We start from the raw sequence: 25,875 nt of genomic DNA, 5'->3' as shown, positions 1-25,875 counted from the left end.
TATTCATAACCATGTAAATGTAATTAGACATACAAATTTATCGAATTTAATTGAACGTAACATTATTTAGTACCAATAAAATATCTTTTTGACGTTAAATAAATACATATGTATGATCTCTTGGGCGTAAAATTATATGTAGGTATGTATCAAAATTGTGAAAAAAATATTATATTCTATTAAAATGTGAAGGTGTGTTTTCATTCCACACAAAATTAGATGCTAACAATAAATACAATACCAACTGATCTTGAAAATTAACTTGAATTTTTAGACTAAATCAAAAATTCTTATTAATAGTTTTTTTTAATTCCTAAGAATATTAACACGATACATTTCATCATTAGTTTTTTTTTATATCAAGCTGAAAAACAATTTTCGCTCCTTCAGCATTTGGCTAAAATTAACTCGTAAGAGATCGTCGCGCATTGTTCACAGTAGATCTGAAATACGGTGTATGTAATTTATGGTCTAGAATGATAGGAAGTAGTACATTTAAATCATTATCGAAGGATATCGTGATAAGCAACATAAAATTACAAGAGTCAACTTGAAAGTGTAAATTGCCATCGAGTTTCAAAGATGACGATAAGTTCGGTAAAGAGTTAATAATATCCATCGAGAGTTGAGTTTCTTCGACGCCCCCATCCATAATTTACGGTTTTTTTCTTCTTTTTGTTAAACACTCTCTTAGTAAGCGTCTCGTTCGCAGCGTCAGTCGCTCATTACGCCTTCTCGAGATTCTTATCTTATCGAGATGAAGGCAGCGACGTTATTTCAAAGTAATTATTCTGCAGCCTCGAGCCACTTGCCTAGCTATGAGGAGCCGGTATCACACGAGGTATCGGGTCTGATCTCGATGCGAGAACCGTCGCGTTCGCTACCATCGCGCGCCGCGCGCCGCGTGGAATCTCGATAAGCGGAACCCCCGGCGAAGTCGAGTTCCCTCCACCCTCCACCCCTTTATCGCGGCCGTTGATCCACGTTGCGTGCGTGCCGGGTGGCGTTAACTCTTCGCTCGTGTTCGCGCGATCGATGATCCGCGGCTGAAGCGGGTGCAAATCGTCGATCTCGCGAAAGCGCGCGCGAAGCTGCCGGAGTTCGAAGTCGAATCGAAGTGGAATCAAAGCGGACCATCGACGCCGACGGGTTAACGGCGATAACGAGAACCTTGTCTTGCTTGCGGATTTCCCCGCCTCCCCTTCCGCCTTCATTCCACTGTTCCTCCGCCGATTTCAGCACGCATCGCATCGCTACGTCAGCAATGGCGCGTCTCGCCCGATGACTTTTTTCTTTATCAGTGCTTCGCAACTGCGGTATATAAGGCGATCATTCGACTGCCATCGCGAGTATAAATTGTCCTTCTGACTCTTCTGAGTTACATGATCGATTATGCGTCGCAACGCGCTAGTTTTTTTAGCGGGTTTGCTCGTGGGACTTGTAGCTACGCACGTCGTCCAGGCATACCCTGTGCAGGAGGATGTGCAGGATCAGGACGCGTTAACCACGTTAATGACTTTAGTGACAACGACACCGATCGTCAACGTCGATGTCGTCGTTGACGCAAACGAAAAGAAGCCCGACAGTTCAAGTTCATCTAGCGAGGAAAAGGATGCTGATAAACGTACGAGAAGAGACTTGTACCTCGGCGACAAATGGAGGCCCTTGGAGAACGAGGATCAGGAGGAAGAAATAAAGGAACTTGAGCGCGTGAGGCGTGCAAGCAAACGGAAGGTCGAGAAAGACGACGATGACAGCAGCAGTAGCAGCAGTAGTAGCAGTAGCAGCAGCAGCAGTTCTTCCAGTAGCGATGATGATGATGATGATGATGACAACGACAATTGTTGTAAGAAGAGCAAGAAACGTGTAAAAGCGAAGAAAAATGACGACGAAAATTGTGATGATGATGATGATGATGACGATGACGATGACGAAGACGATGATGATGAGAAGTGTGACTGTGATGACAATGATAATGACCGTAAAAAAAGTAAAAAACGGCGCGTGAAATCAAAGAAGAATAATGAAGAAAATTGTGATGATGATGACGACGACGATGAGGAGGACAAGAGAAAACGAAAAACAAGACACGTTAAAGAGGATACTTCGCAAAGTATATCATCGTCCGAAGAAAGGAAGAATAAACAGAAAGAACGATTTATTCGAGCGGTTCAAGATACATCGGAGAGCAACTCGTCCGAAGAGAAGAACAATCCGAAAGGTCGATTTATCAGAGGGGTCAAGGTTAACACGGAAAGCGGATCGTCATCTGAAGAGAAGAACAAGCCGAAGAACTCGCGATTTATCCGAGCGGCTGAGAATACTTCCGGAAGCGACTCGTCCGAGGAGAAGAACAAACCGAAGAATCGATTTATCAGAATGGTCGAAGATACTTTAGACGGGAGTAAATCATCGTCCGAAGAGAAGGACAAACTGAGGAATCGATTTGTCAGAACGCTCGTTGATACTTCGAAAGAGAGTAAATCGTCCTCCGCGGAAAGGAATAAACCGAAGAATCGTCTTGTTCGGTCAACCGAAGATTCCACGAGCGAATTGTCATCTGAAAAAAGGAGTGAAGCCCCTTTCTTTATTCGCGCTTACAAAGTTGAAGATGTCAGTCAACCGCAGCGTATCATAGAGCAAACCGACAAACCGCACAATCGAGTGATTCGGTCCAAGAATGACAAGAAAAAGAAGAAAAAGAAGACTACAAAGACGAAGCGCCATTGCACGCCTAAGGCGACTACTGTAGAAGCAGATACCTTGGATCAAACGACGTTATCAACGGACTATCTTCCAGTGTGACAGCATTAATTTCGATACTTTATTTCTTTTACGTTAAAAATACAACACACGAGAAGATTCCATAAGTAATATAATTTAGAATATTGTTACTTGTGTGGTTAGCTAAACTCTTTAAATCACAATAAATATACTCAAATAAACAAATTTGTCTGTTCTTCATTAATCGTCCAAAACTATTGTGAAAAAAATAGACATAGTCTTGTATATGATAAAAAAAACTTTAAACTTTATAATTAAAAAAATTAATATTAATAATTTTAATGGTTAAATGTTAGTTTCTGTTAAAATAAAACACTCTGATATAAAAGATGTAAAAATAGAAAAGTTAAGTTTTGAAAGCATTATTGAAAGAAAAAATTAACAGATCTTTACTTTTGCTCGTTCGCCCGAAAATTTTTGTCTTATTCGCTTTGGAACAAGACTTAATTCCCTCGTATTCTCGGTTTAACGAACGGAAACGAGGGATTTAAGTTGCTCATTACATTAACCGCCCTCATGTTCACAATTCTAGTAAGAGTCTTTCTAAACTCGCCGACGTATGCCAGCTTAACAAGGGCAGATTGCGCGACAGGGCTATTCTGAAAGAGTACATGATGTACTTACGTGCTCGGTGCACGCGACGGGTTCTCCTTACGTCGCGCTGTGAACGTAGCTGCCGTATTCTTTACGTTGACATCGCTATCGACGATCCAGTCAGGGCTGCTGGAGGAAGCATCCAGGATCTTCACGCCGGCCTTCACACGCGCTCTGAAACACACCGTAAACGCACCATTCAAATAATGAAAGAATGAAACGAAACACCGATGATATTGATAATGAATAGGGAAAATCTCGCACAAGATGTAATTAATCCTTTACTTTTTGCAGAGAGGTAAATATACTCTTTGTCTGTTAATTTGAGAAAAAAATAGTTTCAAACGATCTCGTTATTTAATAATTCTGTATGTGTAACCGGCTTGTTGTATAACACAAATGCGTATCGATGCAATAACACCGCAATTTGGATTTATATTTATAAAGATATTATATTATGTTCTCGAATCTCACACGATTCGAATTGCGCTTGGAAGATAATTAAGATAATTTTTCATGAGTTCGTATTCCACTCAAAACATGAAAACATATCAGCATCAGATACCGCAATATCGAGTAACATGTATTTTAATACCCTTCCGATACCTTACTCTTCGAAAGAAATATTTAATTGAATTTCACCAGAAATGTAAATGTTTTACTTGTCTTATGATTATCATTTTGTAATCCAATAATTTCAAGCGATACGCCAATCTTCCAGTATAGAAGATCAATTTTCAAAACAAAACTGATAAACTTTCAGGAATTTTTATTAACAACCAACGTTCTCAAAATTGATGTAAAAAATGTGTTAAAGATAATAGATTATTAAGTACTGTCAAGAGAAAAGATAAGAAGGATAACAAAAAATATGTTCAAAGAGGAATGTGTGTGTGAGTGTGTATTATCATATAAATATATATATATATATATATATATATATATATATATAAAATACAAGTCACGTGCAACGTTTCAGAAATGTATCTTTTCAACGATGACTTATACAAGTACTCCGGTATTTTTATTACTCATATCACGTCGTATCGATCGACCCGCGTGCGTTTCTTTCATCCACCGTATTATTAGCTACGTCCCTCTGTCATTAAAAATGAATGAACGTACAGTTCTTTACCGACGAGACCCATTGCCCTCATGTTGCTCTAACAATATCGTCAAGTGTACTTACGCTATGTAGTCGACGAGTTTCCCCCTAGACTCTAAGAGTCACAAAACAACTACAGGTCGCATTTCTTTGAACGCGAGTCAATAACTGATATTTAAATAGTTTCGTGACAAGTTGCATGTCTAAAAAAGCACGTGTTTATATATATTTCTTTTAATTTCTTTAATAAAATAATACACATTTTTCAGTATTAATGTGACATATGTACGAAAAAAAGATAGATAAGATGTAAATATAAAATCAACTTTTCCACTCTGTAATTGCATTCAATTATCTTCCACGATCTTGCCAGTTATCCTCGTAAGATGTCGGACATAGATATCGGATTTTCGTTCGATCGGATCTTCTGATGCAACGAGGACTCTTCACATATGGTACCATGCTTCGAGCATCGTGTGTTCTCGGTTGTCATCGCAATAATACCACGCTACTTCTCGTCGAGGCAATGTCGCGTGCACTCCGTTCCCGCATCCGCGGCAATCCTGAGAGCCGGATTGAAATTTAAGCGGCACCGTAGCGTCGCGTCGCCGTCGCCGCGAAACGCAGCTGCAAGAAAGCTGCAAGAGCGTCAATAATGCAGCAAACTTCGCATGCACTTCGCACTTTATCGTATGCGTATGTGACACTTCTCGTTCATCCGGCAATCTTTCTTGCCGTTGCTTCTTATCGAGTGACATCCCGGTTTAGGAGCATTCTCGAAGCTTTCGGAAAATGCCGAAGAAAAAAACAATATAAGAGGTCAAAAAGAAATAATAATAACGCTAGAAAGATAGCATGAGTAACGAAGTATTTGCAAAGAAATTTACTTTGATTAATCCAAATGAACTTAAACAAAAGTAATGATCTATTCTGAGAATAAAAAGAGTAATGTTTAATACAGAATATCAAGAAATTAAGTGCTCTTTTAATTTCATCGATTTTCTAAAAAAGACAAAGTTAGTTTTCTATAAACTTAAGAAAGAAATAAATAAATAATAAAATCATATTCCTATGCTTTTTTTATAATTTCAAGTATATCTTATTTCAACAGAATTTATTTTGAAATTTAGTGTTAGTCAGAGGTCGGCATTTTTACTAAAAACAAGAAAAAAAATTATCTTTAAATTGGCCAAAGAATTCGTCGAAAGAATCACGATAAAAAGCACATATGGCGAGTCTGAAACATCTATATAATCTAAAATGGTAACAAAGATCTTCACGCACGTTTCTTTCGATTTCGAGATATTCGCGTAGATTTCTGAAAAATTTTCAGAGAATCACGGACGATTACGTGGGAACATGCACATCTAAATGGAAAATTCGCGACATTCGCGTTTATCTTTGTCCTCGTAGCATCGCGAGAGAGTACGGGGCCATCTTTTCCGTGACTACGCGGGAGACGTTTTCCTCATCATTGCCAAGTCGACTCGCTCGTGCGAGGGAGGAAGCTGCGTTCCTTCGAACTAACTCACGTTCTAGTTATGTGACCGGGTCACAGGGTCGGTATCATGTACGCGGTATACAAGGCGAGGGAGGAGAGGAATGCGGCTGAAGAAATGCGTCTGTCTGTCGCCGCAACGCATAGATATTCGCCATGATGCGACGTAACATTACGGTACACTGCGGTCGACGCAGCAAATCAGATATTGTTGTTGTCGCGATACGGTGAAGCTGGAGAACAATTCGAGAGATTATATACGTAGCTGCAAAACAATTAATATATTCATGATTTCGCATTCCTTTTCAGACCTTTTTTTCTTAATATTTTTATTTCAATAATATGATCACCGTTTCCATTTGTCATTTGAAGATTTATGAAGACCATATTTTTCTACCTATGTTATCTTTAATATTTTTCATTTATTTTATTGTATTCTTTTTTTATGTAACTCAGTATTTTCGATAAAATCGGAATCTTTGATTATGTGCGAGTGTGGATTGTATAATAATAATTATTTCATAGGATGTAAAAACTGATTGATAAAACTATTACCTGAAGTTAAAATTATTTAAAAAAATATAGAAATGAAAGAAAAGATATTCATACTGTCAAATGCCATATGTTACAAGTTGTATAATTTATTTGAAACGTGCACTCTACCATTGCGGCAATGTATCTTCTTAAGTTTCTATTTGCGTCTCCGACTAGGGTCTTCAATCTCGTGGAGGTCGTTCTTAATTCAAGCTGAAACGGGAATTTTCGAGTGCGCGAATGCAATGTCGCCCGGCCGTAAGCGGATCCCGCTGTGGAAAAGTGCACCGAGTGGCTAATACGAAACTTCGGTCCAAGCTAGACCGGATATTGCCTCTTCAAGTTCCTTCGGCGTATTTGCCGAAGCCGAGTGAGCGGCCGGCTAATACGTATTTAAAGACGCTGCCACCAGTGCCTCCCATAATAACTCAATTTGCCTTTTCCCCCGAGAAAGACGTGAACCGATGCTTTTTATCGCGCCTTTACCATCGCCAGAGCGTATTACCTTCCCTTATGCGCATTGCCATAACGTTGGTGGATCAACGAGGAAAAATTCAAAACGCGGAAACGATTACAAGGAACACGATATTTTCCTGAAATCCCGGTATGAAATATTTCTAAGGCGAAATGTCGCTCTAAGAAGTCAGCTGATTTCTTGCAGCAAATATTCAGTGAGGGATACCACGATATCGCGCCAGCCGACAGCAGTTATGGTTAAAAATTCTCGGGCAACGGATGCTCGTCCCTCGACTAATAACAAAGGAACATTCTATTCCATTATTAGCGTAATGATGCATCTATATTTTATGTTAATATATTTTATAGTACATATGACCTCTTTTGAAGTTTTAGATTAATTGGTTGCAAACTGCCAAGTTTAAGATCTTTGCAGATGCCTCGCTTCAAAATTCCACTGGCGTCAAACATTATATCATATGGCTTGCACTGCGGCGCATACTGTGCCGCATATTGCGGAGCACACCGCGGGCTTTACACACAGACACACACATGTGTTAACTTTGTCTCCACAATCATACTAACGATGCGCGCATGTTCCTCCGAAAAGAACCCCAGTTGTTCTCCACCTCGAGTGTTATAATTTAAGCGTACAAAAACAAGCGTAATTACTATCTCCGCATGGTATACAGTTCGCCTTCGCACTTCCAGCAATTAATTTACATATCTCCGGTCTTAATCGTTTCGACGGATCCAAAACCTTAATTAAATTAAGTTGAGAGTAAATTAAGCTTCAGACAACAGCAGAGAAAAGCGTGTGGTGCGCGTAACAAAAACGTAAGGGAGAAAACGTCAATTTATTCCTCCTTGCGCAACGCCGTAAAGACAAGAGCTGCATGAAAATTTACCAACGTAGCTAACAGAACAATCTCTCCAGATATAACTCTTACATATTTTTTATATTATTTGTTCTTCGTAAACATTGTACTTTCTATATAATAAAGCTTTTCAAGTTTTGATAGTTTACTTATATTTTGAACTTTAATCAAACTTATATTCATTTGATAAGAAAAGAATAAGAGATATGATGAAAGAAACGATAAATCTTCTACGGCAAAACCAGAATTGAGCTAAAACGAAGCAACTTCTCTATCAGATTTATTTTTCTTGCTAATTATATCGCCCTGACAAATGACAACAGAGTAGTAATTACAGGTTAAATGAGAATTAGCGGAACGACGACACGAAAGAGGTGGATATTGGGTCATCGTTAAACGACGCCCAGGACTCGCCGGTCGGGCGGGTTAGGAGCGAACCAATTACAAGTTCAAATCAAGTTATTTCCGTGAGCCTATCTTGCATTTACATACAAATCGCCGATGTGCGAAGCGACGGCCGGAGAACGCTATCGGGAACGATCACGAATGCATGCCATGCGCACACGCTTTCACGCTGACGAATGACCGAATGTCGCTGTAAAATTACCGTTTATTCAATGACTCTCTCTCTCTCTCTTCATCGTTCGTGTTTTGGCCGATCGATCGACATTGGCAGGAATACAGTCGTGTATAGGGATACGTGTATGGAGATATAGAGAGTTAGTAGAAGATCAACATCCATATGTGTGTACTACGAAAAACAGTTTGAATATCGATCAAGATAAATTTAGCGTAACTCTAATCACGAGTCGCTATCACGTGCAGTTTTCCAGTCAGTGTGCAAAATAATCGTAAGTATAGACATGAAGAAAAGTTAAGATCATTTTCATTAATAACAAACAAACTACGTTTTCCTCGATTCACGCTTCAGCATTTACAATTGAAAGTGTGAGATAACTAAGGACTCTGCATAGCTGTTGCACTGTTGAACGATGCAATATCGCAGCGGCACAGAGGCGAAGACCTATGGTCGGACTAGTGCGGCTTAAGAGGCGGCCGCGTAGGAAATCTACGGTTTAACGTGGCGCTGTAAGAGCTTTAGATTAAGGTTGCGAGACATAAAAAGCGGGATAAAGCCCCCCCTCGACGCGGACAAAGGCTACGATTAGCTCTTAGCAAGCTCTTTAACGCGTGAAGAAATTTTCGCCCAACTCGTCGTATTTCCCGAGAGCTTCTCCCACGGGGTAGTTTCGCGTTTAAAATATTTAAGAGATTTGAACAAACGTTTTTTCCCAAATTTTCGTATCTGGAGTTACTTTTGTTAAATAAATAGGAAACAAATAAAGATAAGGAGAAAGAAAGGAAGGAGATATATCGTATTTACAATGTTCGATCTTTTTCGATCTTTTAAATGTTACAGTGACATGCATGAAAATATAATTGGGGGTTATTCTAACGCGTAATCTAATGTCGCGTATGAATTATTCATTTTCGAGATCGGTCAACTATTCGCGAAATTATGCAACAATAATGATAGGATACTATTCTATAACTAATAATACATGTTTGTTAAACATCACGATATTATTAATTTGATAATAGTTGCCTATCGTTATTATTGACGAGGAAACGACAAAATTCAGACAAACTGATAAAAGTTAGAAAAATAATCGTCAACGCAAAACGTTTGTAAAAGATTTGCATAAAAAGATATTCTAAAATAATGTACGTAATAGAAAGATATCGTAAGCCAAATTTTGCAATTTTCTGTGTTTACGAGATTATTAGCATTACATAACGTGATTAAATAAAGAATAAGAATTTATCTGCGTAAATAACTCAACTTTTGTAAAAATACGACTATCTCATTAATTCCGCAAAATTGCCGACCGTCAAGGCTATGAGGCTACGCAGATTCTGCGTATATAAACAAACGCAATTCTGTTTTAAAAGCTCTTTAGTATGCAGAAACTGCGAAGATGATCTCGATAACCTGCGACCTCCGTAATGAGTCCAACTATCGATACCGCTTGTCTTGCGCGTTATATCATCGTCCATACTGTGACATTTCGAAAACAAGTAACAAAATTCACGTAAATCATATTTTGGAGAATGTTATAACTAATAAAACTTTGTTGAACTTAAGAATTTATATTCTAAATAAACAGCGTAATACTGGATCTCTTCATTTCGTGATAATACGAAAGGGAACTAATCGTACATACAAATGCTTTCCGGCTATGTCGTATGCAGAAGCTTTTAATTTGTATTCGTTTGCGAGATTTTAATAAGCTTCCCGGTAATAAGGATTAAAGAAAGTTCATTAGTACCCCACTTTTCGCGGTACTGCTAAAAAAATCTAAATTACATTCCTGTATAATTAATAAATAAACTCGCACGGTCTCGAATATCATATTCAAAGAGGGGCGCAATTCGTATACGACCAAGCAGAAAAGGGTAATAAATAAAAAGTGCGATATCACATCTTTTCGCACGAGAAATTGCTGCAGGGCGCTGCGCCTCACCCTGTGTAAAAATAGCGTAGAGAAATTAGCCCGTCATAAAATTTTTATTAAGAAAAAACCGCTTCAATCAGCGATTACGGAATCGATATTCTATATACGATACAGTGATACAGTGCGTTAAAATAATCAAAGGTTTTTTAAGTCGACCGATTTGTCGTGATGATATTAATGCAATAATCACGGCGGAGATAGCAGTTTTAAATATAATGTTGTGCCTATTGCGTCAATACGCAATTACAATTAAAGTATAAAAAGACTTTTTTCGTAGTAGCGCTGTAAGTAGTGGTAGAGTTTTCGCTCACTATTTAATTGTTCGTTAATCCATTAATTATTATTTAAGGACACACTATGTATATGCGACGTTATGACGTCGACACTGAAACGCCAAAGTCTTTATCATAATAGCACACATAAATGCATATACAATAGCCTTTTAAGCGGTTCATAAATTTTGGAAGGGTTTCGTATAAACTTCCGCCAAATTATCTTGGATATACCTTCACGCATTGTGCTATAACTCGAGTTATGTCTAAAATATTACCGAGCATTAAAATTTATAAATTTTAAATAAAAAAGTATTTCCATCTCGAAAAATAATAAAGGATTTCATGTGAATTGATTGTATGTCGTAACGCGTGGATTAAAATTCTTTTCAGAGATATCTGAATTATCTGAATCATGAGAAATGCTAATCTGTTTTCGCGATATTTGCGGTACTACGTGCATAATGGCGGTAGTTCGATTAATTATGTAAGCCTTACCACGTACAGTTTTATGAAACTGATGCGTGCTTTTTATTACAATAGATATGGATCTTGCGCGACTCATAGTCCGTTATAGTTCACTCTTATGCACCCTATACGTGTCGTTATATATCACGGAACTTCTATGCTATGCTATACTATGCGACTTATAGTGTTGGTTCAAGTGTTTCGCGATTATCCGACGCAAAAAGTTCCATCCCCACGACACCGGTTCGCATTCCCAACAGCGTGTTACAGAGCCAACGATGCGTTTCTCACGCGGATTGGCTGCCGTTGGTCCGTGCTCGAGTGTACCCCGCGTGTTAGTCGCAGTCGCGGAACTTCCGAGTGCTTACTAACAACAGACGAGCTTGTAACTTCGCTCGCCAGCTTACTTGACAATTCATCCAATTAGAGGATTCCAACCCCTCCCGACGGAACGTTTCCGACCCATTTTCCGGCCGCGCGAGAATGGTCCCCTCGAGCTGGGATTTAAAAGCACTTTCCGCGAGACACGCGCGGTTAAAAAAGAGTAGATGCAAAGTGAATCTCAATGCGGAAATTGCGATTCTCGCTGTTTGTCCGAAAGTGGTTAAACGAGATATCATAAGCGTGCTTGTACTTGCCGATGCCGGTGTGAATCACGGTTTATTTGTGGATTTCCAAAGCGTGTTTATCCAGCATCATCAATCTCATAATTAATATATTAGTGAAACTGTACCTTCGATCAATGTTTTTTTAATGTAGCTATATATAAAAAACGGGAGCCAACAAAAGATGCCGCAGTTTGACGACCCGCCATTTTAATTTATCTTTCCTTCTTATACTTCTCATCTTTAATTTGTCTTCAATTTATAAGTTATCACAAATAATTATCTTGCCAAGTACCGCTCTTTCTAAATAGTTAAAGTTTACTCGTTGTCGTATCTCAAAAATTCTAAAAAGCTCGCTAAGTTGCTTACCTTAAATAAACCGCGACGATCAACGGCGGTCGCTCCTGCCGCGGGTCTGTCACTTTAACGGGATGTAGGAAGGCCGGGATGTGCAACCTGGACCTCGGATAGAGCGGTCCGTGTGGCACCAGCAACGTTAGCGAGTCATCCGCTCTGAGTTCCTTGTAATCCGCTTTGTTAGGCGCGAGCGGCACTTGACCCAAAGGAGTGACTGGCTGTATTTGCACTCTGGGTCTACAGAATCCTGACCCACCGGTAGCGTCAACCGAACCGCCACCGCCACCGCCACCGCCACCGCCACCGCCACCGCCACCGCTACCGCTACCGCCACCGTTCCCGCCACTACCAAGTCCTCCCTCCTCCGTACGCGGTTCCAACACGGAGTAAGCAACCTGGATCAATCGCGGCAGACTTTTGACGACCTTGACACGGCCGGAAGCATCGGGCGGCGGTAACGGTGCCCACCAATCGGCCGGTATGGTGATCTGCGCGAGGCATACGCCGTTCTCGCCGTCAGGACTGCAGGCGGCCGTAAGCGCGGAAGATGACGAAGATGAGGAGGAGGAAGAGGAAGAGGAGGAAGAGTAACCGTGTCCATTGCTGCTCCTGCTCGCGGCATTACCCCGCGATGGACTGGCCAGGCTGGCGTGCAGCACTACACAGACTCGCTGATGCCGCGCCATCAGCAACTGACGTCTACCACCGGCCTCGCTGCCGGCGTGGAAGAGCACCCTGAGCACGGGCGAGTCGCGCGGCACGCTGTTGCCCACCAGATGAGCTGACATGTCCAGATGGCGAGCGCCGAGTTCCTGGGCGTCCAGGATCGTCGCCGCCGTGAGATTGCGTCGCGTTTCTGGTCCCGGCAATGCGTCCAACGGATCGGGGACTATGTAACGCGCCGGTACAGTCTGTTTGGTGCTAAAAGGACCGTATGTGGCCCGCACCGATACCGGCTCGCTCGTCTGGAAGACGGTGAACTTGTCGATTGAGAGAACAGAGCCAGGCGGCGGCGACGGTACCGTACTCCCCGCATTATTGTTGTTATTGTTGTTACTATTTGATGCACTCGTAGATAGCGCCGGGATGGCGCTATCCGACGTGCTGCGGGCCGGGTAATATTGCCGCGGTATGTGCTTCAAGAAGAATCCACCGTCCTTATTCTCGAAGTGAACCTCCACTGATGCCGCCACGTCTGGAAAGATAAAAAGAAACGACATGGTTAAACGCGAGTCTCGAGCCCGCTCGTTTTAGAATTACCTGGTCTACAATCAGTTGTTGACATATTAACACCTCGATACTGACAATCCGAATGTTTAACTTTACCTGACATAGAACACGATTTTCTTCAGGCATTGTAAAATATATAATAAATATAATTTTTTATATTTTATAGATATATAAATGATGATCTTTGTGTATTTATAATAATAAATACACGTTATGTATTGATGTAAAGCATATTTATACTATGTAGTATAACATCCAGCATAATTCAAAGTCATCTAGATTATAGTCACCTAATTTTTATATTTCTCAAATGTCTTTAAGAGTGTCTAAATAATCTTTGGGCATTCGTCATCCTTTACTTATTTCATACTCTTTCACTGCTCGCCATTTTTCAAATTCCATAGATATTCCGTATATATTCCATATATTGCTCTTAAATATTGCCGTCGTCCCACGTTGCGCCTTGGCCTTCACGACGGCAACGGCAACGGCGACGACGACGGCGTGCGATTTCCCCGACAATAAATCACGGCGTTCAACGCGAAGTCGACAATTTTTCCTATCGCATGTCGATGGTACACGACGCGACGCGACGCGACGCGACGAAGAATGGAGTCGATGGGTTGGCCATTGGAGAGCTGGCGCGCGCTCGCGCGCATCCGAAAGTTGGCGCAGGTGAGCGGAGAAGTTGTAAATCGGTGGTAGGAGGGTGCTGGCGGCGCGAGGGACGGCGCGGCTGCGCTCCATTCGGACATAAATTTCCGAGCAAATCCCGGAGTAAGCGCCAGCTGCCCGCACGGCCTCGCGTAAAATGGAGGAAAGCCTCGGAAAAGCGAGAAGAGGAAGCGAGGAGAGAAGCGAGCCGCTCCCTCCCCCACTTCCGATTCGACCCTCGTCGCTTATCTCCCGTCTCACAGCGCCCTATGGACCAACCCTCTCGTTTCTTCCGTGCTAGCGTTAGCTTCTATTTCAGCTTCTGTTTTTTTTTCTTTTTCAGATCCGATAACAGGCGATTACGTTAAAATGATTTAGTGGGGTTTCAACGGAACTTATTGCTACATTGTGAAGCGAATGAAGCACAACGGCGATGGATAATATATTACAGTGTAGGTAATCAGAGAAATGCTATTTGTGTTAACTTTAATTGTGGTGACTATGTGATTTACGTGGGAATATCTTCCTAGCGTGCACGCGTAGTTTGTTCAATATCGATAATTTATGTGACGAAACGTTGATTTATTATCAGAAATATCAACGAGACAAAGTTATTGTTTGTTACTAGACGTTTAAACGTAAATCTGTACAAGACACACTTTACGTCTCAGACATCGTTATACTGATGTATCCAACCGTGAAAATGAAACGCCTTCACAATTTGCGGTTGATTGGTGCATTTAATGACCCTCGTAATTTCCACTTTTGCGGATCATCCACCCTACAATCGACCCGCATTCTTGTGCGCGTTTTCCAGATTAACGCATCGACGAAAATTAACGCGCGTTTAAGATGGGACAAAAAAAAAGGAGAGACAGTGGGAATAAAGCGACCGTAAGAGCGGTTTTATTGGCACTTATTTAACTACGTTGACAGGCATGCTCGATTGCGAATTTATACGATTCTACACGCGTATGACGTTTCCTCCAGTGGTCGGCGATCCCGCAAAATAGACTTCTATCGGTCTGCGAATGAGGTGCTGGAATCGAGTGATCGAATATGACGGCCGGCCATCACCATCCGGTGGTCGTTTTGGAAATACGTGGGTACGTCGAACCACTGATACATCTTCGGTTGGCTTTCGTCCAGCTCGTACTCCAAACAGCGTCTAGGAATGCTGCCAAGAGATCGTTAGCACATCGTTCTTAAAAGTTTCGAATGCTCGCGATAATATGCGGCTTTTTTGAATCATATGTACGGTCACGTATATGTATAGAATTCTCTTACGTTTTCAATAATATACGTCGTATCGGAAATATGTACGCGGCGTATTGGAAAAGAAAATATAAATACCATTGAATAGATCCAACTTGAAGCGAAAAATGTATTTATTTACACGGATATAATTCCCGATGCATATCGGAATATGATCAGGAAGCAATGAAACTGAACACGATTCGTACATGCGTATTAAAATAGAATCGCGATGAGATCGATGAATCTCTCGTGAATGCCTGGCCCATTTGAAAACCGAGCACCGACTCGCTATTGCCAAGACTCTAATACGCTTACGACTCACAGTGAATGCCGTTTGCAGCCAACGATGGGATAGTCTTCGCGGAAGCACTTCGTGTCTAACACACTGAAGTAGAGGAAGCCGACCTTCGCGCTAACGAGTTCCTCCGAGCTGTGGAGACAGTCGTAGAACCTCTCGTCGCAGGAGCAGTGTAGCCTGATTTTGCACATTTCACGACGCTTTATCAGATTACTCGGTACAAAAAGCGACCTCGCTTCATTTCAATTTAAGATTACTTATACGATCGTTGTGAGAAATACGAAATGGTGACGTTTGTAAAAAAGTGCTTTAAGATTAAAGAATAAGAATAAGATCGCGACGGATAATCGAGGGATTTGTACCAAGAGTGAACTAAGGAAAAAAGTCTACTTTAAACACGAAGGCGCATGTCTAAAGTACAGCTTAAAAATTACAAGCTTAGTCCACTCTTGTTCTAAATCCTCCGTTTTATTTTGCATCCTGGAACGCTAACAGGAATCAGCGATTACTAAGGCTAGTGATTTTTTTCGACAATTTTTTGGATAATATTTTTTTGGCGCATATTTGCCCTACAAGTATTAAATATTTTCCTTTACGATTAGTAGACGATCAATATTGCCGTGTTTTAATTTTTCTCACACATGAATTATTGGATATTTTAATATATTTTTCATAAAATTATATTCTGATGAACATTCCAGTTAACGCAAACATCGGATATATTTGCAACAGTTTTAAATTACTGACCTAGTAATAATACATAAAACGTTTTCAATATATTATAAGGCAAGCTTTTAAAATCGTTTTTTCCGTCCTACTGCATATCGTAAAAAAATTACCTACGTAATTAATATACCAAGTTTGTAATAATGCGCGACGTCGTATATCAACGTCAAACGTCAGCCGCAACTATAGTAAGACACGCACGAAACTTGGTAACTGTTCCAGTTGCGTGAAATCGCACACAGACTCGCTGTTGCGGACTAGTTCATTGACTTTCTTCTACAATTGCTATACTGAATCTTTTCGCATGACAAAATGATATCAGATACGATGCGCATGGATGAAAAATGCTCGTGCATTTCATATTAAAAAAATGAAATATTAATTTTTTCTTTCGCTTTCCAGACACTTCGTATTCAATAACGTAAAACTTCGTTTATCTATATTGCATTTAGGTGTTCAACTTTTCCATTAGTTATCGATATTTGTAACATGACACAAGTGCATGTGTTATACAAAAAATAACTATAATAAATTGCGTGCGTGCTAAAAAAAGATTATACGTATATATTTTAATATATTTTCCTCTACATTGATATAGTCCAACGCTCACGAGTTAACAATATTTTTTTCCATTATGCCACGAATTACATCAAGCATCTTTAATAAAGTTAACATGTTTTTATAAAAATAATAGCAGACACGATACAAAAATATCTATGTACCAAATATAGATACTAAAGATTCAAAGATATAAAGGCTCGATAACTTTATAACCTTTTCGGGTCATAGTTTTCTCACACATTTCGTAAAGATATTATAAGAATTCTCAACAAAATTCAATTAATATTTCAGTTTTTACTTATCAGCTCATTAAAAAGAGGTTGACATAAGAAACATTGTTCTAAATTAACTTCACCTGGTATAAAAAGCAGAATTGGTCAGGCCGTGTTTGGTCTGCATCGGTTCGATTATGTCTTTGCAATTATCATGTTCGCGACAACATGCGTCAGTCATCGCGAATACTCCCAAATCATCCGGACCATCCGCTATATTACCACTGCCGCACCATTTTGTCCCTGATGAAAATTCAAACAACGAACGACAACGAATGAGTTCTCTAAAAAATTCTCTCCACGTCATTAAACATACTAACGTCACAAAGAGAATAGTTATTTTACGATAATAATTAAGACTCCTAAACCATCCATTATGTTGTATTATTGTGCAAAAAATTATACAAATCTTTTTTGCACTACACTACGACTTGTGGAAATAAATGAAATTTTTATCGTTTGCATGAGACAAAATAAACTGTTAAAATATTACTATAAAAATTTAATCTATTTTATATCCTATATTCTTCAGCAAAAATAGATTTTATAACAGACCAATTTAATTTTGCAATATTTTCCATGAATCGAAAAAAAGAGAGTTATCAATATAGTTCTTAAATGTATTCTATCAAATATATGAACGGTAGGAATTATCTTATCTTAACCGTATATTATACGGATGGTTACTTACGATATTGCAATTTAATAATAAAGAAAATTTAAGTAACAATCATACTTTCCTCCTTTTTAAAAAAAATTGTACACACGTACGTTATAATATGATCGTATTGATAAAAATATGTCACTTGAATGAATCCCACCTGGAAATATAAAGGCCGGCTGAAACGTAGTTTCGCGAAGATCATTGCTGTCGGTCCCGCTGTTGTTTGGAAATGCGATATGCCATCCGCGGATATTTCGGGATATTAATAAAAGCACGGAAAGGAACACAATAGTTGGAGTCATCGCGACGGAATCCTACTGTCGTTTTAACGAAGGTAGAAAAAAGACTCCCTTTTATACAGTATAACGAGAATCTTCGTCCGTGCGCTCCATTTCGTTTCTAAGCCATCTAATCGCTCGAGTTACGCCCGGCGTACGAAAGAGGCGACTATTGCGTTGTGCGATGGACGTTTGCATTTCCTGCGATGGAATTAATCTGCTTCGAGATAACAAAGCCAGGTTCTAAAAGGGAGAATTATCAAGGGTCTTCCTCGACACGCCCAAAAAAACACGGCGCCGAAACAAACGGCGAAGTTTGCGCGATAAACTAATACGGTTAAAGTTAAATCTAATTTTCATGAAGGATAGGGATAAATTAACGGTCGAGTGTATTAAAAAGAAAGAACCACTACAATACGTCTTTAAACTGAATAAAATTACTTAAATATCATCAACAGTTGTTTACTTGACAAAGGTATGAAGACTTTGTAACTATTAGTAAGACTTTGTTACTATTTTGTAAGTTATCTCTTTTTTGTAACCAAACGTTGACAATATTCAAATGAAAAAATTGGAGTACGCGATCTAATTAAGCGACGAGTATTATTATTCATCGTTAATGAAATCAACCAGTGAATAATCGCGTACGAATTTCAGTGAGAATTGCGTTTTACGCAACCAAGTCATACAAGAAACCAAACAAACATTTATTTTTACGGTAGGTGAGAATGTTTTTTTTTTTCACGACACATGGGTGATAAAGGTTTTCGAAATAGCATTTCTATGGGCAAACTTCTCCAGAGAGAAACGCGAATTCAAGTGCAGATTTAAATGGACCGCGCGGGATACTCTCATTTCGGAAACAAACGAAAACTCGCCGACCTCTTCACCTTCGACTGAATTTTTTTCCCTCGTGGTCGAAGTGGCGAGAGTGGCAGTCTCCATTTGCTCCACCCTTAAAGTGAATGCAACACACTCAATGGCATGTGCTTGTCGTACACTGTTTGTCACGCTCGATAGCGTGATCGTGTGATAGCGCTTGATATCAAAGTAAATCCTATAGGGCTAGAAGAGACTCGCGGGCGCGAGTAGAGTGAGCGGGTTATGAACCCCGGAGCTGACCAGCATACGTCAATATTGTGCAACCGTGATACCAATAATAACTCGACCAATAATCGATTTGCCGAGTTGTTGTTGCCGATACGGTAGCCGATACGGTAGGCGAATTGACAAAACGCACGCTGGAACAGGCGGTTTTGGAAAATAACAGACACGTGCCCTCAAAGAATATCGATCACTTCCGCCGCTCCGAAAGAAGAAATAAATTTTATACGTGTACTTCTGTCTCGTCACCGGGGAATCTATTACTTTTCTTCTATTATTTCTTCTATTATTTATTTTCTATTAGTACTTTTCTCGTACGTGTAACAAAAAACACGAATAGGCAGAAAATTATATGAATGATGCAACGATTCATAATTTAATACGTTGCGCGCGTATTCTTCAAACTGTATCGTGGCTTATATTCGTCCTTTTATGATAACAGTAATCGTTACCAAGATAAATGTTACTCAATACATTATATTATGACGTTTCAGTTGCAATCGCGCATGATTATAAATCAAAGATAATTATACAACACCGACGTTGGATGATTATATGACAAAATGAAATGTAATGTAGAATGCATCTGAGAGCTAATTTGTATATATTAATTACAATTTACAAATCTCATGTGAAAAGTGGAACTTGCTTCTTCAATATAATAAAATCACAATTGAGATTTTGATTATAAATTAACGATTTCGTGATTACACGTAACGCGATCATTTTTTATTTTATCTAAAAAATTATACAAATAATGTTTCCCAACATTGAGAAGATTTTGTTCTCTTATAATTCTTCATAACACAAGTAATATTATGTGAAAGCTTACGCACATGTGCATACATAAAACGCCATATTGTGATGCACGGAGGAATACTTTACGATAGTTACGTGCAATCGCACTCCAAAATATCATCGAGATTCGGGCAGAGAAAGTGGCGGATATTACGCGGCCCGATCAGACCCTCCTGACGACGCGCACAGTCTGCCAGCCACAGTCCAACAGCTGTTACACGCTCGGGCGACACCGGCGGACCGATTCCAGATACCCGGAAGATTGTTTCCAGACGACCCGCCTCCACCTCCGCCCGCATCCTCTTCAGGAACTCTTTCAGCGGGTCGGGCGGTGGCGTCTGGTCGCTCTCGGATTCGTCGAGGCATCGGCAGATCTCCGACGAGTTTTCAAGACCGATCCAAGTAGTCGTAGTCTCGTAGTCGATCGCTTCCGCTTCCCCTATGACACCCTCCTCACTCTCCAAGTTAAACTCGAATGCATCATCAGTTGTCTCCCGCACATCGACGTTGCGTTCCGAAAAGCTCTTGCTAGTAATACCGCCACTATGCTCGATATGATCGATGATCGAAGGAATGACAGGATGCTCGAACTTCGCCTCGACCGTTAACTAAACAAATGTTCAACCGTTTGTCACCGGCGATTGGAATTAATAAACGACGTAATAGTTAAATCATGTAAATTTCGCGTATAATTATTTAATAAGTAAACATTTAACAAAAAGAAAACAAGTTTTAGACGTGACGTATGAGAGATCTTTAAGTGTTTGAAAATATTTAAGCGTTCCTTTTTTTACACGATTATCACTATACAAAGAGTACATCGAGATTAAAATCTACTTTTCACAGATCGACGAGGATATGGCGGGATACTCTGTATATTTTACGATGTAATCGCCCGGTCGCAAAATTCAAAGTGACTGATCGTTTTTCCTGCGTTTTTCCAGCGTGTCCGGCGAGCGCGGCGACGTACCTCGCTCATCCCTCCTCGGAAAACGTGACCATCAATCGATTCGATCTCAATTTCGGTTTTATCGCTGGCGACAGACTGTCTCGCCAACACTATGTCGATGTCGGAGTGCTCCGGGTCATCCCCATAATCCTTCAAGATCTCGAGGCTTTTCGAAGGTCGCTTTTCGCGAGGCACTTTCCCGCAAACATCCTCGTCAGTGCTTCTCGCCTCCTCCTGATACGTGCTTGATTGAATACGAGTCGATCGACCGTATAAAGCCGAAACGTCCCGGTGTAGACGGAAAGAAATTATCTGTCCCGATTTAACGTAATCTCGACAAAGTTAATGATGGTCCATTCGTCGTGCGGCCCAATTATCACATTTAATAGTGGATATTCTTGTTAATAAATTATTTAAATGTTAAAAATTTTAATTTATATTTGACAAAATTGTAACTTTTAATATTGTTAAAATTTCAAGATGGCGATAATGTTATCGAAAAATGATGAGCTTTTCGGTAAAATGTGCAGTGAAATCTTTGAAAGCGTTGTAATCAGCGTTATTATCAGGAGAGTACGAATACTAAAAAGATTACTATCTTATCAAATATATATTCCAACAAATGTGTTTAATATTTATGATTTAATTTAACGCGTGCATCTTACACAACTATATATAGGATTATAATCTTCTTATATTATCGCGACGCTACGTAAAGTCCACGATCGCGATGCATTAATTCAGAAGTCACTTTCCATGCAAGTCACTTCCGTACAAAGTTGCGCGGAGTTGTTAATATTTTCCGTAATCTTCATGTGAACTGGTTAATTTTGCTCTTGCTCCGAAAAGCGAGTCCGAAACGCAAATGCGTATATGAAATATGCAGCGCTGTTTGTAATGAGAAGTAGTTAGCAGTACAGAGTGGATATTGTATGGCGAAAGCAGCTTACTCCGCGCATACGCAGGCTTATTGGCAAAATTTTACTCCGAAAATTTATTAAATTTTACTCATCACGCGCACGTTATTACATGCCTGCAGTAATTTCCCAACTGTAACTTCCATATCACGATTCCGACATATGTATATAGCTATCTATTTATTTTAACATAATACTAAATGTATGTATCAATTTAATATTTATGCGTCGAAATAGAGAATTATTAGCATGTCATATTAATGCCTTAATTAATCAGTTATTTAAATATTGCTAAATTATATTATAATTAATAAAGGTAAATTTGTGTCGTAACGATTAAAACGTCGCAAGTTTCCTTTTAAACGTATACTGAATAAATGGAAATGCACGCCTTGCAATTATTAAATCATTATAAAATATGCAGACGTATATGCAACCATTCGCGTTGTTCTCTTCAGAGAAAGACTGTTATAACTTTGTTATAATTATAATGTGGCGCTTGGTTAAAGTGCACGTTATATATGCTTAATCCAAATAGCTCTACCATGCATGAATTATGTATATAAATAAATGTCAAATCTGCTCAGAATCGTGCTAATATGAATCAAGTCTATTTATTTCAACGATAAATATATGTGAGCTGTTTATTTCTGAAAAAATATTTTTGTACTATTTGTATGCAATATAGGTATATCAAATGTTACACGAATCAACCCGGATTATTATGCAATCTATCTTTGAGACAAATGTTGTTCGTCTTCGATAATTTTGCATTCTAAAGATTGATTTCAAATTTCATGAAAAACAATGCTATAGGCTCACTTTCCTCGAATTTTCAAGCTTATGGAACACATTTCCTCCCAATTGACTCTTATATCTATTCGTATTCCTTACCAAGATTACCTACGAACTCTCCGATAGAAATATTGGACGGAGAAAATAGGATATTCCAGAACTATCTCATTAAGGGTCACGGGAGCGATTTTTTTGCGATCCAATAAGATAAAACAAAGAGTTACCCCGTTACTGAACGAGAGCCGCGTCAGGCCGGATATTTTATTCAACCGGAAGAGAAATGCCACGACTGGCCGATACCTTTTCCGTCGCTGCGAACTCACAGCTGCAAGCTCTCGTCGTCAAATCGATCGTGCCAGACGACGGCTCCGAGACGGACGTTGTCGCGTCGTGCGGGGAATCGGTGCGCTCGGCTTTGCGACGGTGACGCTCGCCGCCGCAATCGAGATCCGCCAGATATCCGTAGAGATCCAAGAAAATCCTCAAGGGTATCATAGCCGAGCCGCCTTCCGGCTCGTGCGTCAGTAATTCGCAGACGTATATCATCGTCTCAAAAAGATTCTAAAGCGGGCGTAACGTAAATTATAACCACGCCCGCGCCGACCGAACGCAACTAACGATATTAACAACATTACAATAATTAGCACCAAGCTGGATTTTCTTAACGTAAACGTAAGATATTGCCGTATAAAAGAAAGCATCTCATGATTTTTGTTAAAATGTAAAAGTCTGAAAAGCTATGTATTGTTAACGTTATACTCGTATTTATTGACATATACGCGCGTGTATGTGTTGTGAAAGTAAAATATCCGGACTTCCGGACAAATATTTTATCTGACGTTTGTTCATTATTTTGTTTTCGTCGAAAATTTATTGTATATTTCTCGCGAAAAAGATTAAAAAATATCGATTGTAATGCGTATGTAGCAAAAGGCATTACTGTATCTTTTAATCAATCGTGATTCCGAATTGTTTTATTTGCGAATGTCCAATACAGTTAATGGCTCTTCTATTATTACCGCTGTGTTAAAAGTTCAAAAGTTGGCAGCTGTCACTCATATAGATTGGAATCCAGTTAATATCGCTATATCACATTTTTAGTTTATTCTAATTGTGTAACTTTCACAGTGCAAATTTTCACAGCGACACATAAAAGAAAGAATAGTCCATTTTTTCCATTTTGTATTGAATACCTCCTTTCATTTCACCTACTATAATAATTAACTTATGTCTTATTTAGGCTAAAATAAATAAAAATTAATATCTTTTTTAAACTTAATAATGAATTAAAGTCAGTTATAGGTTTTTTATGTTCAACAAATTCTCACGAATATACAAATGCGGAAATCGTTCCGCATAACAGGTACTCCCAATATACATATATTATGCTAGTATAACGTAACGATGATACATGTTAATGGATTGATAAAAAATAATATTTCTAAAAATGGGATATTTTCATGAAAAGCAAAAATCCGAGAGAAAAATTCATCATGTTTCCCGATTCCGATATCAGACACAATCGAACATGCTATAAAGAGATATTGTTCCACTAGTAGCGCTTATAACTCACATTTCCTAAAAATCCACAGGCGACCGCGAGGAATCGATAAAAGTCACAGTATTCTTTATCCTGCAATAAACCGGCAACCATAAAAAGCTGATAAAGACCCGTCTCGGGTAAATCCAACCCTCGCCAGTCCTGCAGGAGGGCTTTCAGGCAGATCTTGTTCACGTGACCGAATCTGTTGAGCAGGGTCCTCAGGTAACCGGGCGTGATGCCCGAGGGGTGTATAAAGGGTGGATATTCCAGTCTATCCTACAGGGACAATATCGCGGAGGTCGAGATTGTTTACGGTCAGTTAACAATCGGCCGTGGTTCGGTCATCGATAATGCCTGTCGCACGTACGTATATATACATAATGCGCATAACGCGAAGCCGTTACGAATCGGTTTCACTGGCATTAGACGCGCCTGTCGAGTCGTCGAGTGTGTCGCGCGGCATTTCCGTCCCGAAACGCATCTCGCTTCCCAGGAGCGCGAATTACGCTGATATTTGTCTTCAGCGCTCTCTCCTTCATTCGCTTCCTATTCTGAGAGCGACGTACGTACGTCGGAAATATCGCTCTATAAGCAAGTATCGCGTGTCAGCTACGCGGTAACGCGATATCCCACAGATAAACGGGGAATTTGGAGTTAACAATGATAACGATGACGCGTGCGCGCGCGTTGTTGTGAATAATAGTTGCAAATTAGATTGCGCGCGCTGTAAATTAATCGGTAAAATGTACGAATGTCATAAAGGAGAGAGACACAGAGACAAGGGAGGAGGGAAGAGGGAAGAGGTATAGTACACTGCACTGGATGTTTCATGAGGGGATGCAACTTTAGCAGTATAATTTGACAAAATTAAACGCAATTTCGCGTTTGCGAACATTCGAGCTATGGTATAATTGAGGAGTTATTTAACATCAAAAAGCTTCAGCAAAGTAAGCTTTTGAGCAAAAGATAGAATAACGTCCATTAAAACTAATTTGAGGTAAACTTCTCATACATCAACAGAATAATATATGCGATGTTTTTAATTAACAAGAAAAAGTTAACAAAGTTTATAAATTTCACGGAACATTTAGTATAGGCAAAAATAAGTTGTGCCCGAATAAAATTAAAAATAACAACAAAATCGATATGACGCTATAAAGAACTTGATTGGCCATCGAATTAATTTCGTTAACCTATGCATTTTGCCAACAATTATATTCATTAATTAGCGTTGTACTGAAGAGTTTGCAAATTTGTCGATAACGTACGAATAATGATAAATAATATTAATAATGAGAATAATAATATTGCGGTGTTAATATGATTACGGCACAAATGATTTATGCGCAAAATATCGAATGTTTAAAAATTAATGTAGCTGTAATAAAATTAATTCTTATATTTAATTATTTTTAAACATATTTCGGCGCCGCAGATTTTAACTTTTAATTATCGATCAATTGCGTTCGAGAGAAAGATCGCGCGGCCCACCGCACCGGTTCGTAACTTCTCTTTAATGCTGTTATTCTGCAACTAGAATTGCGCAAACTTATAATTACAGACAACCGGAAGAACGCGGATGGACGAACTCAGGAGATGAACGTGCCTTACTTTGACCTGCTTCGTGAATAATATAATAATAATGAATATTCGCAAGAGCGATGTAATAGATCGATTGGCGCGCATGGAATTTTCATTAATATTTATCTTGTACAAAATATTTTTAGAAATATTTTCCAACAAGTTTTTCCGCTGCTCGAGG

The 25,875-nt window shown here is 39.4% G+C and overlaps 3 protein-coding genes across 5 annotated transcripts in view; all 3 read right to left on the bottom strand.

Moving 5' to 3' along the window:
* Dtn (transmembrane protein 132C dtn) overlaps positions 1-25,875 on the bottom strand; it is a 98,601-nt gene that overhangs the window by 18,543 nt on the left and 54,183 nt on the right. For all 3 annotated transcript variants that reach the window (XM_071714406.1, XM_071714407.1, XM_071714408.1), the window contains 2 exons: positions 12,080-13,262; positions 3,409-3,552 (listed from right to left, as the gene is read on the bottom strand). In XM_071714406.1, the coding sequence (XP_071570507.1) occupies positions 3,409-3,552; positions 12,080-13,262 (1,327 nt within the window). The remainder of the gene's footprint in view (positions 1-3,408; positions 3,553-12,079; positions 13,263-25,875) is intronic.
* On the bottom strand, positions 14,836-18,144 carry Pla2 (phospholipase A2). The gene is made up of 4 exons (XM_071714410.1): positions 17,887-18,144; positions 17,149-17,308; positions 15,531-15,683; positions 14,836-15,128 (listed from the first exon to the last, which is right to left on the bottom strand). Exons 1-4 carry the CDS (start codon positions 18,029-18,031, stop codon positions 14,969-14,971), a joined length of 618 nt encoding a protein of 205 aa, XP_071570511.1. The 5' UTR covers positions 18,032-18,144; the 3' UTR covers positions 14,836-14,968.
* Positions 19,908-21,921, bottom strand: LOC139777140 (uncharacterized). Its single transcript, XM_071714356.1, has 3 exons — positions 21,888-21,921; positions 20,880-21,190; positions 19,908-20,493 (listed from the first exon to the last, which is right to left on the bottom strand). The coding sequence occupies exons 1-3, from the start codon at positions 21,919-21,921 to the stop codon at positions 20,002-20,004; spliced, it is 837 nt and encodes a 278-aa protein (XP_071570457.1). The 3' UTR covers positions 19,908-20,001.

Source organism: Temnothorax nylanderi, unplaced genomic scaffold (assembly GCF_030848795.1).
Source record: "Temnothorax nylanderi isolate EJ_2023f unplaced genomic scaffold, tnyl_v1.0 TNYL_tig0140_pilon, whole genome shotgun sequence".
NCBI lineage: Eukaryota > Metazoa > Arthropoda > Insecta > Hymenoptera > Formicidae > Temnothorax > Temnothorax nylanderi.
The sequence above is the reverse complement of the archived record's forward strand: the minus strand, read 5'-3'. Positions and strand labels throughout refer to the sequence as shown.